General features: G+C 46.5%; 1 protein-coding gene across 3 annotated transcripts in view; it reads left to right on the forward strand.

Moving 5' to 3' along the window:
* ryr3 (ryanodine receptor 3) overlaps positions 1 to 16,121 on the forward strand; it is a 371,169-nt gene that overhangs the window by 297,330 nt on the left and 57,718 nt on the right. For all 3 annotated transcript variants that reach the window (XM_078233298.1, XM_078233296.1, XM_078233297.1), the window contains 3 exons: positions 3,131 to 3,204; positions 4,031 to 4,048; positions 4,850 to 4,930. In XM_078233298.1, coding sequence (XP_078089424.1) covers positions 3,131 to 3,204; positions 4,031 to 4,048; positions 4,850 to 4,930 — 173 coding nt within the window. The remainder of the gene's footprint in view (positions 1 to 3,130; positions 3,205 to 4,030; positions 4,049 to 4,849; positions 4,931 to 16,121) is intronic.

The raw sequence follows: 16,121 nt of genomic DNA on the forward strand, positions 1-16,121 counted from the left end.
CCTGACGCTGTGAGGCAACAGTGTTAGTCACTGTGGTCTGTCAGCATTTACTCCCTGATCCTTCATCTCTCCCAGGGGTAGCCACGAGACAGTAACGTCAACATTTTGGCCGAAATTCTCCAGTCTCGCACGCCCCACTGTCATTGCCAGCGAGAACGGGGAATTTGGCGCTCAGCCAAATCTTCGTTCACAGCAGTGGGTCTGGAGAATCTCAGCCTACTTCTTTGCGCACCGTGTGACAGCTTTGTAATAGATGCGCTACCAGGTCCATTAAATTCTTGACTTCAAACCTTACTTCACTACAAAGCAAGGGGTTCACTTTCGAAGAGTTTACAATGGAGGCAGTTTTTTTTACCAGCGTTGTGTCTTGTTCCTTCATTATATCACTCGGACTACATTGCAGACAAAGTTTAAAAATAGAAGGTCCTGTTTACAGTAAACCTGTCCAAGTAGCCGCAACAAAGGTACATTTCTGCAAGCCCACTTTAAAATATTGGGGGTGAGTGAAGAGGCTTCTTTGGCTCCCAGGAACTCCAGTACAGGATTACAGTGGGGGAATACACCAAGAAATTCACCCCTACGTAGACACAAATGATTCTTCTTCAACTGTATAACTGATCCAAGTACATTAGTGCAATGATTATATTATTGGAACAATAATCCAGAGGGCCTGGGTGGATAATTCAGAAAATATGAGTTCAAACTCCAGCAGTTTGAGAATTTGGCTGCAGCTTAAGTCTGGATATGTGAGAAGAATCTTGTATCAGTAATATTAGGGTGACACGGTGGCACAGTGGTTAGCACTGCTGCCTCACAGTGCCAGCGACCCAGGTTCGATTCCAGCCTCAGGTCACCCTCTGTGTAGAGTTTGCACGTTCTCCCTGTGTCTGCGTGGGTTTCCCCCGGGTGTTCCGGTTTCCTCCCACACTCCAAAGTCGTGCGGATTAGGTTAATTTGGCCATGCTAAATTGCCCCTCGGTGTCAGGGGGATTAGCAGGATATACACATGGGGTTATGGGGATAAAATCTGGGTGGGATTGTGGTTGGTGCAGGCTCGATGGGCCGAATGGCCTCCTTCTGCACTGTAGGGATTCTATGAGTGATCAAACAACTGTTGGATTGCTGCAAAAATCCAATTGGAGATTATTGGCTCTTTGGAGCTCTCTCAAGCAGCCATGCAGTTACCGGCCTACGAGGAGGTGGACAATCACCTTCACAGGGTGACACAGTGGTTAGCACTGCTGCCTCACAGCGCCAGGGACCCGGGTTTAATTCCCGGCTTGGGTCACTGTCTGTGCGGAGTCTGCACGTTCTCCCCGTGTCTGCGTGGATTTCCTCCGGGTGCTCTGGTTTCCTCCCACAGTCTGAAAGATGTGATGGTTAGGTATATTGGCCAATGCTAAATTGTCCCTTAGTGTCCAAGGTGTTTAGGTTAGTGGGGTAAATATGTGGAGATTTGGGGATAGGGCCTGGGCAAGATGCTCTGTTGGCTAGTCGGTGCAGACTTGATGGGCTGAATGGCCTCCTTCTGCACTGTAGGGATTCTATGATCAGGGCAACGAAGGGTGGACAATAGAAGTGATGTCCACATCCCAAGAACAAATTGTACAAACGTTCCAGCGAGCCAGGTACCATAGAAATCATAGAAATCATAGAAACCCTACAGTGCAGAAGGAGGCCATTCGGCCCATCGAGTCTGCACCGACCACAATCCCACCCAGGCCCTACCCCCACATATTTTACCCGCTACTCCCTCTAACCTACGCATCCCAGGACTCTAAGGGGCAATTTATTTTAACCTGGCCAATCCACCTAACCCGCACATCTTTGGACTGTGGGAGGAAACCGGAGCACCCGGAGGAAACCCACGCAGACACGAGGAGAATGTGCAAACTCCACACAGACAGTGACCCGAGCCGGGAATCGAACCTGGAACCCTGGAGCTGTGAAGCAGCAGTGCTAACCACTGTGCTACCGTTTTATGCAAAGAAGACCAGGGAAATGTGTCAGGTCAAGTAACTCAAGGAGATGTTGGGCCTAATTGTACCGGCATGCCCGCCCCGAGAAGCTCACAGAAGGACATTCTCCATTGGCCTTGGGCGGGCCTGCTGGTAAGATTGTGGCCAATATCAGGATTTTGGGGTGAGTGGGAGACATAATCTGTTTTAAGGTAAGTTGTGATTCAGTCCCACCTTCTGGAGGACAGTTAGGGATGGGGCAACAAATGCTGGCTTTTACCAGCAACACTCACCTCCTGTGAAAGAATGTTTTTTAAAATTCCTTTAGGTCTGGGCCAGAATTCTCCGGCCATTCTCACCAGCAGAATCTTCTGATCCCACTGACGGCGCACCCCCACCGCAGGTTTCCCGGCAGCGTGAGATGGAGTCAGTGGGAATCCCATTGACAACGGTGGGACAAGAAGATCCCGCAGGGGGGTGAGGGGCAGAGAATCCCACCCAAGCTCTTTATTTTGGGTGGCACGGTGGCACAGTAGTTAGCACTGCTGCCTCACAGCGCCAGGGACCCGGATTCGATTCCCTGCTTGGGTAACTGTCTGTGTGGAGTTTGCATGTTCTCCCTGTGTCTGCGTGGGTTTCCTCCGGGTGCTCCGGTTTCCTCCCACAATCCAAAGATGTGCTGGTTAGGTGGATTGGCTGTGCCAAATTGCCCCTTAATGTCAGGGGACTAGCGAGGGTATATGCATGGGGTTATGGGAATAGGGCCTGGGTGGGATTATGATTGGTGCAGACTTGATGGGCCAAAAGGCCTCCTTCTGCACTGTAGGATTCTATGATTCTATGTTAAGAAATTGGATGATACTGAGTAAGCAATCTGATACACTGATCTCACAGTCTATCAATCAGTGATGAGAGCGGCCAATCTTCAACTTGGAACCAAAAGAGAAGATGTTGGAAAACCTTAGCAGGTCTGGCAGCATCTGCGAGGAGAGAAAAGATCTTTGACAAAGGATCATCTGAACTCGAAACGTCAGCTGTTTTCTCTCCTTACAGATGCTGCCAGACCTGCTGAGATTTTCCAGCATTTTCTCTTTTGGTTTCAGATTCCAGCATCCGCAGTAATTTGCTTAAAGCTTCAACTTATTATTTTTTACACTTCTTTACACTTTCAGTATTCTCGATTTGAACGCTTTTGAGAGACAAAACAAAGCTGAAGGTTTAGGAATGGTGACCGAAGATGGAACACGTAAGAATGACATCTTTTATCTTGGCAGCAGAACAAGAATGGGAGGGTTTAATCTTGCTAAAATGCACAGTTGTTAGCACACTGGACAGGAGTTTCATCCTGAGGCCAGGATGAGTTTGGAGGTGGGTTCACCAGCAATTCCGTACCAGTCCACTGGTATGTTCCCACCTCCAGTGGCGGGTAACCAAATGGCAACTTAAGGTGCCAGCTCTTGTCCACCATCTGGATTTTCAGATGGTGCATTCTCCCCTTCCCCATTTGGCTGGAGCCCATAGATTGAATGGCTGAATCCACCCAACAGCGGCCCAGCATATACTCGATGGGCTACATGGCCTCTGGTTTCCCCGAGGAAGGGTTTGTCCCATCTGCAGTGTAGCCACAGTATATCCTGATCTATTTACCAATTTTCAGAGGGCACTTCCATCTTGAGGTGTCATTACAACCCTCCAACTACAGCGGCGACATCCACACCTCTCCAGGTGGGGCAGCCAACCACTCAGAGTTCCCACTGGCCTCCTTGGGGCACTTGGAGGAGCTGCCATCTTGAAATTCTTCTCCTCCAGGATCTCACCCTGGTCACTTCCAGGTTCCTGAACTGGAAACAATCCTAAAATTCTGCTGGTTATTTCCTAGAAATGGTTATTTGGTCATTGTGCCTTCATTATTTCACGATTATCATGTGCTCATTTGCTGATTTTAATTTGCAGTTAAAAGTCCATCATATTTCTATGCATAATGCTTTTTTTAAAAAAGAAATGTTGCATTAATAAACCATTTACTCACATTTCTCTCCTCTCCCTCAAACCTTAAAACCATTGGTCCACAGTCATTGTTCGTGAACATGGTAAATACATGGCTTGGGTCTTGACTTTTGAATGGCTAACTGACAAAGTGTGGACCAGAAAAGAAAAATTAATTATAGTTCATAACTCAAATGTGGACGCAATCATTCTGTGACAGGATGTAAAAACACTTTTTGTTTTCTGGTCCACCAGAACTGCTTATTGTGTGGCTTGTGTTCAGGATAACATTTGTAAATGTGTGTATAATCGAATCCTTGGAATGGAAGTTGCCAGATGTCTGTCATTGTAGAATGCACTTAAAAATAAGGTTGAATACAAAGATTGCGTGTTCTTTAAATAATGTTTTGGTTTCAGTTTTGAATCCTTTTGGATGCATTGTGGAACACTTCAGTGTTTTATTTACAGCGTAAAAACTCAAAACCTGTATTTGCATTAACATTGCGCTTGGGTTTATTGTTAATGAAACAACTGCTGCACAGAACAAGTTAAATCTTGTGCAAGAATGTGCGAGGAACTCAATTATGATATGAATTTTACCTGTAAAAAAATTATAAAACTACAAAATGTTCTGACGGAAATCAGTTTCTTACAATTAATTTAAATCGATGCACAACTTTAAAAGGATGTAATGTAAGGGGATTTTCACAGTGACTTAATTGCAGTGTTAATGTAAGCCTATTTGTGACACTAATAAATAAACTTTAATGTGGAATGATTTTGGTTTAGAATGTTGTGTGAAGTCGTTAACATTCGGGATTTATTAAATACAGATTACAATTGATTTCCGTAGCGCCAAGTTCTCGGATTTCTTTCCGACTAACATTTTAAAAAATTCTTCTCAGGTGAAAAGGTATTACAGAACGATGAATTTACCCGGGACTTGTTTCGATTTTTGCAACTGCTGTGTGAAGGACATAACGATGGTGAGTTCGGATATCTGCTGAAGTACATCACTACAGTGGGTGGCACAGTGGTTAGCACTGCTGCCTCACAGCGCCAGGGACCCGGGTTCAATTCCAGCCTCGGGTCACTGTCTGCGTGGAGTTTGCACCTTCTCCCCGTGTCTGCGTGGGTTTCCTCCGGGTGCTCCGGTTTCCTCCCACAGTCCAGAAGATGTGCAAGTTAGGTGGATTGGCCGTACTAAATTGCCCCTTGGTGTCAGGGTGATTAGCAGGGTATATGTGTGGGGTTACAAAAATAGGGCCTGGGTGGATTGTGGTCGGTATAGACTCGATGGGTCAAATGGCCTCCTCCTGTACTTTAGGGGGTTCTATGATAACACAAGTAAAAAAAGATGAATCATAGAATTCCTACAGTGCAGAAGGAGGCCATTTGGCCCATCGAGTCTGTACCAGCCACAATCCCATCCAGGTCCTAACCCCGTAACCTTGCTAATTCCCCTGATACTAAAGGGCAATTTATCATGACCAATCAATCTAACCAGCACATCTTTCAGACTGTGGGAGGAAATTGGAGAACCTGGATGAAACCCACGCAGGCACGGGGAGAATGTGCAAACTCCACACAGACAGTCACCCAAGGCTGAATTGAACCCGGGTCCCTGACGCTATGAAGCAGCAATGCTAAGCACTGTGCCACCGTGCTGCTTAGTGGTAAACACATTTATAAAAACTTACCTCATTGCCAAAACACTGCAGGAAAGTCTCAGTTTTAGTTTCCATGTTGCCTTTGTTAATGGTGAAAAAAAAATGTTCAGACTTGCTACTGTGTCAAATTATCATTCTTTTCTCAGAGTTGAAAAAATTAAGTTTCCTTGATATCCGTTGGTCCAGTTTGAACAATAAACTGGGTCCCAATTATACTATGGAATAAAGTTTTTTGTTTATTCATTTAAGGACATGGGCAACACTGGCTGGCCAGCATTTATTGTCCATCCCTAGTTGCCCTTGAAGGGGAATTGAGTGTCACCCACATTGCTGTGGCTCCGGAGTCACATGTAGGCCAGACCAGGTAAGGACGGCAGATTTCCTTCCCTAAAGGACATTAGTGAACCAGATGGGTTTTTCCGACAATCGACAATGATTTCATGGTCATCAGTAGATTCTTAATTCCAGATATTTTCTATTGAATTTGAATTCCACACCTGTTGTGGCGGGATTCGATCCTGGGTCCCCAGAGCATTAGCTGAGTTTCTGGATTAATAGTCTAGCGGTAATACCACTAGGCTATCGCCTTCCTTTCGTTGTTGATCATGCACTACAATAATGTACTCATGACCATGATATAATCACAGAATACGACAGTGCAGAAGAGGCCCTTCAGCCCATCAAGTCTGCACCAATGCATGAAAGGCCCTGACCTGCCCACCTAATCCCACTTGCCAGCACTTGGCCCATAGCTCTGAATGTTATGATGTGCCAAATACTCATCCAGGTACTTTTTAAAGGATGGGAGGCATCCCGTCCCCACCACCCTCCCAGGCAGCGCATTCCAGACCGTCACCACCGTCTGGGTAAAAAGGTTTTTCCTCAAATTCCCCCAAACCTCCCACCCCTCACTTTTAACTTGTGTGCCCTCGTAACTGACCCTTCAACTAAGGGGAACAGCTGCTCCCTATCCACTCTGTCCATGCCCTCATAATCTTGAACACCTCGATCAGGTTGTCCCTCGGTCTTCTCTGCTCCAACGAAAACAACACAAGCCTATCCAACCTCTTTTCATAACTTAAATGTTCCATCCCAGGCAGCATCCTGATGAATCTCCTCTGCACCCCCTCCAGTGCGTTCATGTCCTTCCTATAATGTGGTGACCAGAACTGCACACAGTGCTCCAGCTGTGGCCTCACCCAAGTTCTATACAACTCCAACATGACCTCTCTGCTTTTGTAATCTATACCCCGATTGATAAAGGCGAGTGTGCCATATGCCTTTTTCATCACCCTATTAACCTGCCTTTCCGCCTTCAGAGATCTAGTTTCCCCTACTGTGAAACAACTTTGCTCTGAGATATTGATTAGAATCCCTGGCTCTTCATAGTAGTCACAGTAAGAGTTTTAACAACACCAGGTTAAAGTCCAACAGGTTTATTTGGTAGCAAATACCATTAGGTATTTGCAAATACCATTGGGTATTTGCTACCAAATAAACCTAGAACATAGAACAGTACAGCACAGAACAGGCCCTTCGGCCCACGATGTTGTGCCGAGCTTTATCCGAAACCAAGATCAAGCTATCCCACTCCCTATCATCCTGGTGTGCTCCATGTGCCTATCCAATAACCGCTTAAATGTTTCTAAAGTGTCTGACTCCACTATCACTGCAGGCAGTCCATTCCACACCCCAACCACTCTCTGCGTAAAGAACCTACCTCTGATATCCGTCCTGTATCTCCCACCACGAACCCTATAGTTATGCCCCCTTGTAATAGCTCCATCCACCCGAGGAAATAGTCTTTGAACGTTCACTCTATCTATCCCCTTCATCATTTTATACACCTCTATTAAGTCTCCCCTCAGCCTCCTCCGCTCCAGAGAGAACAGCCCTAGCTCCCTCAACCTTTCCTCATATGACCTACCCTCCAAACCAGGCAGCATCCTGGTAAATCTCCTCTGCACTCTTTCCAGCGCTTCCACATCCTTCTTATAGTGAGGTGACCAGAACTGCATACAATATTCCAAATGTGGTCTCACCAAGGTCCTGTACAGTTGCAGCATAACCCCACGGCTCTTAAACTCCAACCCCCTGTTAATAAAAGCTAACACACTATAGGCCTTCTTCACAGCTCTATCCACTTGACTGGCAACCTTTAGAGATCTGTGGATATGGACCCCAAGATCTCTCTGTTCCTCCACAGTCTTCAGAACCCTACCTTTGACCCTGTAATCCACGTTTAAATTTGTCCTACCAAAATGAATCACCTCACATTTATCAGGGTTAAACTCCATTTGCCATTTTTCAGCCCAGCTTTGCATCCTATCTATGTCTCTTTGCAGCCTACAACAGCCCTCCACCTCATCCACTACTCCACCAATCTTGGTGTCATCAGCAAATTTACTGATCCACCCTTCAGCCCCCTCCTCTAAGTCATTAATAAAAATCACAAAGAGCAGAGGACCAAGCACTGATCCCTGCGGCACACCGCTAGCAACCTGCCTCCAATCCGAAAATTTTCCATCGACCACCACCCTCTGTCTTCGGTCAGACAGCCAGTTACCTATCCAATCGGCCAACTTTCCCTCTATCCCACACCTCCTCACTTTCATCATAAGCCGACCATGGGGGACCTTATCAAACGCCTTACTAAAATCCATGTATATGACATCAACTGCCCTACCTTCATCAACATACTTAGTTACCTCCTCAAAAAATTCTATCAAATTTGTGAGGCACGACTTGCCCTTCACGAATCCGTGCTGACTATCTCGGATTAATCCGCATCTTTCTAAATGGTCGTAAATCCCATCCCTAAGGACCCTTTCCATCAATGTACCAACCACCGAAGTAAGACTAACCGGTCTATAATTACCAGGGTCATTTCTATTCCCTTTCTTAAACAGAGGAACAACATTCGCCATTCTCCAGTCCTCTGGCACCATCCCCGTGGACAGCGAGGACCCAAAGATCAACGCCAAAGGCTCTGCAATCTCATCCCTTGCCTCCCACAGAATCCTAGGATACATTTCATCAGGCCCAGGGGACTTATCGACCTTCAGTTTATTCAAAACTGCCAAGACATCCTCCCTCCGAACATCTATTTCCTCCAGCCTATTAGCCTGTAACACCTTCTCTTCCTCAAAAACATGGCCCCTCTCCTTGGTGAACACTGAAGAAAAGTATTCATTCATCACCTCGCCTATCTCTACTGACTCCATACACAAGTTCCCACTACTGTCCTTGACCGGCCCTAACCTCACCCTGGTCATTCTTTTATTCCTCACATAAGAGTAAAAAGCCTTGGGGTTTTCCTTGATCCGACCCGCCAAGGACTTCTCATGTCCCCTCCTAGCTCTCCTAAGCCCCTTTTTCAGCTCATTCCTTGCTAACTTGTAACCCTCAATCGAGCCATCTGAACCTTGTTTCCTCATCCCTACATAAGCTTCCCTCTTCCTTTTCACAAGACATTCCACCTCTTTTGTGAACCATGGTTCCCTCACTCGGCCATTTCCTCCCTGCCTGACAGGAACATACCTATCAAGGACATCCAGTATTTGTTCCTTGAAAAAGTTCCACTTTTCATTAGTTCCTTTCTCTGACAGTTTCTGTTCCCAACTTATGCCCCCTAATTCTTGCCTAATCGCATCATAATTACCCCTCCCCCAATTGTAAACCTTGCCCTGCCTTACGGCCCTATCCCTCTCCATTGCAATTACAAAAGACACCGAATTGTGGTCACTATCTCCAAATTGCTCTCCCACAACCAAATCTAACACTTGGCCCGGTTCATTTCCCAGTACCAAATCCAATGTGGCCTCACCTCTAGTCGGCCCATCCACATATTGTGTCAGGAAACCCCTCCCGCACACACTGCACAAAAACTGCCCCATCCAAACTATTTGACCTACAAAGGTTCCAATCAATATTTGGAAAGTTAAAGTCCCCCATGACAACTACCCTGTGACCCCCACACATATCCATAATCTGCTTAGCAATTTCTTCCTCCACATCTCTATTACTATTTGGGGGCCTATAGTAAACTCCTAGCAACGTGACCGCTCCTTTCCTATTTCTAACTTCAGCCCATATTACCTCAGTGTGCAGATCCCCCACGAAGAGCCTTTCCGCAGCCGTTAAACTATCCTTGATTAACAATGCCACTCCTCCACCTCTTTTACCAGCTTCCCTACACTTAGTGAAACATCTATACCCCGGAACGTCCAACAACCATTCCTGTCCTTGTTCTACCCACGTCTCCGTAATGGCCACAACATCGTAGTCCCAAGTACCAATCCACGCCCCAAGTTCATCTACCTTGTTCCGGATGGAACAAGGTAGATGAACTTTAACCTGGTGTTGTTAAAAGATGAACTTTAACCTGGTGTTGTTAAAACTCTTACTGTGTTTACCCCAGTCCAACGCCGGCATCTCCACATCTTCATAGTAGTCACCAGTGACTTGAATCTTGCCATTTCTCAAATCTACTAATAGATTTATACTAAATCTACCTTATGACTTGGCAACAAATGAGGGAAAAGATTAATTCGGCCGATCAGTGGGGAATGACCAATGGATGTTGATGTATCTGATTAAGGCCAGCTCCCCTAATGGCTACTTACCCCTGTAGCTGAACTGGATTAGGAAGTTCCTGCAGGTACTCTGAATTAGATGAGGCAACTCTCGTTGGTTGCTGCAGTTCATATTGGGGGCCCTGAGGGAAAGAAAATAAATCATTCAAGGTTCCTGGTGCTGATCCCTATCCAAGGTCCGACAGATACTTTTCTCATGCTTGGCATTTGGGACCACTTCTGAAAGCGAGTCGGTACCACCTGGGGACAGGATCGTGTTGTGCCTCGTGTGGTAGGGTGGCCTGCAGACAATCGCTGTCAAGGCAGAAGCATGAAAAATGGTCACTTGAGGAAAATGCCAACAGGCATTCAACTCATGTGGAATGTTCCGGGCAAAGAATCAACGCTTTCAGGAGAAATGGGAAGGAGAATATATATAAAATCAAAGATATTGTATACTGGGAACTGCAAGTCTGTCCACATGCAAAAGTGTTAATTACTGAAGCAGAGAAATAGAAGATTTATTCGAAGAAATAAATAATATTAGAAGAAATAGAAGGTGGCACGGTGGTTAGCACTGCTGCCTCACAGCGCCAGGGACCCGGGTTCGATTCCCGGCTTGGGTCACTGTCTGTGCGGAGTCTGCACGTTCTCCCCGTGTCTGCGCGGGTTTCCTCCGGGTGCTCCAGTTTCCTCCCACAGTCCAAAGATGTGCAGGTTAGGTGGATTGGCCAGGCTAAATTGCCCCTTAGTGTCAGGGGGACTAGCTAAGTCCCTGGGTGGGATTGTGGTCCGTGCAGACTTGATGGGCTGAATGGCCTCCTTCTGCACTGTAGGAATCTATCACTATAAGATTTGGGAGTGATAATCAATCTTTCATTGGGTTTTTCATCAACATGAAACAATCTTCAAAAAAGCTACTCAAATGTTAGAATATATTTTGCGAGCAGTTATAAGAAGTTTGTCTCTTTTTACGTGGATCACTCATCAACTGATATTAGGAAGCAATACTTGCCTCTTTAAAAATCACACCTTCAAAACAACATTGGTTTATCAGGGATAGTCAGAAGATCAATAAGGAATGAGACAGTTTTACAGAAATTAGTTTCATTTGACACTGCGATGCGAGTCTGTAAACTGATGTGAAGCATTAACACTTTGGCTAAAAGGAGGTCATTTGACATTGACTGGGGGCAGAGAATTGAATGGATACCGTCAGCCTACAGCAAGGCTGAGTCTGCAAACATTCTTTCCTCCACAGAGTGGTTTGTCTGTGGAAGGGATGCCCAATTCTTGTGTATTGTAAACCAATTGGTCTCTGCTTGGTGTGTCACATGATTACGGGCGGCACTGTGGTTAGCACTGCTACCTCACAGCGCCAGGGACCCGGATTCAATTCCCGGATTGGGTCATTGTCTGTGTGGAGTCCACACCGTGTCGGTGTGGGTTTCCTCCGGGTGCTCCGGTTTCCTCCCACACTCCAAAGATGTGCGGGTTAGGTTGATTGGCCATGCTAAATTGTCCCCTTAGTGTCAGGAGTTACCAGGGTAAATAAGTAGGGTTATGGGGATAGGGCCTGAGTGGGAGTGTGATCGGCGCAGGCTCGATGGGCCAAATGGCCTCTTTCTGCACTGTAGGGATCCTATGATCCACGCTAAATTGACCCTAGTTTCAGGGGGATTAGCAGGGTGGGGTTGCGTGGATAGGGTGGATTTGTTGTCGGTGCAGGCTCGATGGGCTGAATGGCCTCCTCCTGTACTGTAGGGATTCTATGATGACGTGGTGACATCATCCGAGGCATCAGGAGGGTTTCCCTCTCTTCCAGCCTGGATTGTCAGCAAGCGACACCGATCTAATAAACTCGACAAACTGGTGAAGTAACCCACCGTGTGGCAACCTCTTCATCCTTTTATCTTTGCGTACATGCAAGCTGACGCCATCAATATCCAACACCAGGCCATTTACCTCATTGATAAACTCAATTTAAAAAAAGTAGTCTAAACACCTGAAACTTGGGTTGCGGGTTATAAGGATAAATAAATATTCATGCAATACAATAACTAAACAGCAGTTAGAAAATTCTTCGGGTGGAGTAGACATGGCGGGCGGAATAGTCCCACCATTTTCACACTGGCAGGATTTTCCAGTCCCGCTGCAGCAAACCGATTTGGCTGAGCACCAAATTCTTTGTCCTCACTCGCAGCGAAAAATGGCCGGAAAATTGCAGCCTGCGTATTTGCTTTCCCCGACTCCTGTATTCATCTGTACCTGTCTCGTTCGATGCCTTTTTTCACCCTCCCTCACTAAAACTGAACCCCCCCCCCCCCCCCGCACCCCCGCATTCCAAAGCCAGTACAATAGAAATTCCCATTCAATTGTACATCTTCCATATTCCCGATTAGAATCGTAGAATCCCGACAGCGCAGAAGGAGGCCATTCGGCCCACCGAGTCTGCACCGACCACAATCCCACCCAGGCCCTTTTCCTTAACACCAAGTATTTTACCCTGCTTGTCCCCTAGGCACTAAGGGGCGATTTAGCATGGCCAGTCCACATAACCTGCACGTCTGTTGGACTGTGGGAGGAAACCGGAGCACCCAGAAGAAACCCACGCAGATGAATCATAGAATCATAGAAACCCTACAGTGCAGAAGGAGGCCATTTGGCCCATCGAGTCTGCACCGACCACAATCCCACCCAGGCCCTACCCCCATGCAGGGAGAACGCGCAAACTCCACACAGTCACCTGAGGCTGGAATTGAATCCGGGTCCCTGGCGCTCTGAGGCAGCAGTGCTGACCACTGTGCCGCCGTGCTGCCCATGCATGGCCAATGCTGATCAAGTGTGCTTGCACTATCACTATTACACATAATCAGAAGCCTAGCAGATCTGTGGTCAGCATAGACCTTGCTAGGCCACCCCCAACCCATCCTCTTAACCTCAGGCATTTTCCCCACTAATCCCCCTAACCTACACAACTTGGGACACTAAGGGGCAATTTAGCACAGCCAATCCACCTCACCTGGACCTGCAATTCTTTCGAGTGTGGGAGGAAACTGGAGCACCCGGAGGAAACCCATGCCGACACGGGGAGAACATGCAAACTCCACACAGACAGTGAGCAAGACTGGAGTTGAATCTGGCTCCCTGGTGCTGTGAGGCAGCGGTGCTAACACTGTGCCACCGTGCCACCCATGCATGTGCAGTGGTGATCAAGGCATGCTTGCGCTGCCCTGAAACAGGTGTGCAAAAGGACCAACCTGGCACATAATCACTCTGAGCGGTTTTAGAAAGTGTTTGGTTGCACAATTGTCGAATATCCCCCAGAAACTCACCTGAAGCACTCATCAGTCTAACACACAGATACTAAGCTGATAAATGCGGCTCTCTGTCTATTCAGACAGTTGATGCAACTTATTTATTTTTAAAGTTTTCCTAAAGCATTTTCATGGACAGTAATATCGTTTTTGTAAAGAGTTCTGATCAGAGATAAAATAATGAGGTTTATATTATATTTATATTTATATTGGTTTCTGCGCTGGAGAAAAATAATCACTCATGATTATTGGACTGAAATTCTTGACTTTTCTTTTCGAATTGTCCATTGGGTTATGGGAGGGTGGGATTGGTAGGTTTGCAAGCCCACTCATTGTGGGGAATGAAAATTACTCCCATCAATTCCTAATCTTCTATCTCAATGACCTTAACTGCTGAAGGTTGCCCAAGATATATTTTCCATTAACTTGTGAAGCTCAACCAGAAGCACAGGAAATCAATCTTCGAAAGCCACACAGAACCGCCAATCTCACATAGAATTAAAAGCATAGAGAAAGGAAAGACTATTCCCTCCAGTGTCTGCAAATCCACTGGTCATTTCCAGAGTAAAACAATTAATTATCATGAAATGTGAGATCGACCCAAATAGCATTGCAAATAACACTTAAAAGCCAATTGGTCTTATTGAATCTTGGAGAACAAATACACAAGGATAATTGAAATGTGCGAGTCTCAAACAGAATAACTTCTTTTTCTTAAGTCAATTTGATCTTAACCCGCTAAGTTCCGCACAGAAAAAGACAGAACACAAACAGGCCATCAATGTTAAGGCAATGTCATATTGGGCCAAGAAGGAATATCTCACAGAGGGATCGAAGTTATAATTTCATAGAATCCTACAATGCAGAAGGAGGCCATTCGGCCCAACTGCACCGACCACAATCCCACCCAGGCCCTATCCCCATAACCCTATGCATTTACCCTAGCTAGTCCCCCTGACACTAAGTGGCAATTTAGCATGGCCAATCCACCTAACCTACACATCTTTGGATTGTGGGATGAAACTGAAGCACCCGGAGGAAACCCACGCAGACATGGGGAGAATGTGCAAACTCCACACAGACTGTAATCCAAGCCGGGAATCAAACCGAAGTCCCTGGTGCTGTGAGGCAGCAGTGCTAACCACTGTGCCACCATGCCACCCCATCTCATGATAGATGAGTTCCCATTCATGGTGGAAGTTTGTTAACTTGCTTTTATGTGCACATATTTCTAGGATTCTAATTAAGGGTGTAATGACCTGCTGCCTCACAGCGCCAGGGTCCCAGATTCAATTCCTGGCTTGGGTTTCCTCCGGGTGCTCTGATTTCCTCCCAAAAAAGTGCGGGTTGGGTTGATTGGCTATGCTAAATTGATCCTAGTGTCAGGGAGATTAGCAGGGTAAATGTATGGGGTTATGAGAGTAGGGCCTGGGTGGGATTGTGATCGGTACAGACTCGATGGGCTGAATGGCCTCCTTCTGCATTGTAGGGATTCTATGACCTCAACGAGGCCCATGAGGTTGACCTCATGGAGTATGAGCTCCCTGATTGAGGTACTCAAGCCCTGATTGATTCTGGGGATGAAAGGGTTGACGTATGAGGGGCGGCACGGTAGCACAGTGGTTAGCACTGCTGCTTCACTGCTCCAGGGACCTGGGTTCCATTCCCGGCTTGGGTCACTGTCTGTGTGGAGTTTGCACATTCTCCTCGTGTCTGCGTGGGTTTCCTCCGGGTGCTCCGGTTTCCTCCCACAGTCCAAAGATGTGCGGGTTAGGTTGATTGGCCGTGCTAAAATTGCCCCTTAGTGTCCTGAGATGCGTAGATTAGTGGGATTAGCGGGTAAATATGTAGGGATATGGGGGTAGGGCCTGGGTGGGATTGTGGTCGGTGCAGACTCGATGGGCCAGATGGCCTCTTTCTGCACTGTAGGGTTTCTTAGATTCTGTGATTCTATGAGGAGAGATTAAACAGTTTGGGTTTGTACTCGCTGGAGTTTAGAAGGATGAGAGGGGATCTGATCGAGGTATATAAAATTTTACAAGGGATTGATAAAGTAAATGTAGACCAATGTTTCCTCTTATGAGGCAATCTCTAACAAGAGGTCACAGGTATAGGTTGGGAGACGGTAGATTTAAAACTGAGATGAGGAGGAACTACTGCTTGCAGAGAGTGGTGAATTTGTGGAACTCGCTGCCCCATCGCGCGGTGGAGTCTGAATCATTGAATGGTTTCAGGAAGGAGATAGATATATTTCTTATTTTAAAAAAGAATAAGGGGATGTGGGGAACAGGTGGGGAGGTGGATTTGAGACCAGGGAGAGATCAGCCATGATCTGATTGAAAGGCAGAGCAGGTTCGAAGGGCTGAACTTGCCGACTTCTGCTCCTGATTCCTATATTCCTGTGTTCCTATTCGATAATTGTCTGCCAATCAAGGAGTCTCACCTGTTTATTTGTATTGAGGAGCGTCAGGGCTACTGACGCTCTGGATTCTGAATTTATACCTTAGGAGTGGAGTTAAGTTTGTAAATAAAGGGAATCTGGTGAAGGGGCAACGGCCTTTGAGAAGTTTTGTCAAAGGGCATAAGCCCTCTTGTGAAAATTAATTCTTAATAATG

The sequence above is a fragment of the Mustelus asterias genome, chromosome 18, assembly GCF_964213995.1.
Source record: "Mustelus asterias chromosome 18, sMusAst1.hap1.1, whole genome shotgun sequence".
Lineage (NCBI taxonomy): Eukaryota > Metazoa > Chordata > Chondrichthyes > Carcharhiniformes > Triakidae > Mustelus > Mustelus asterias.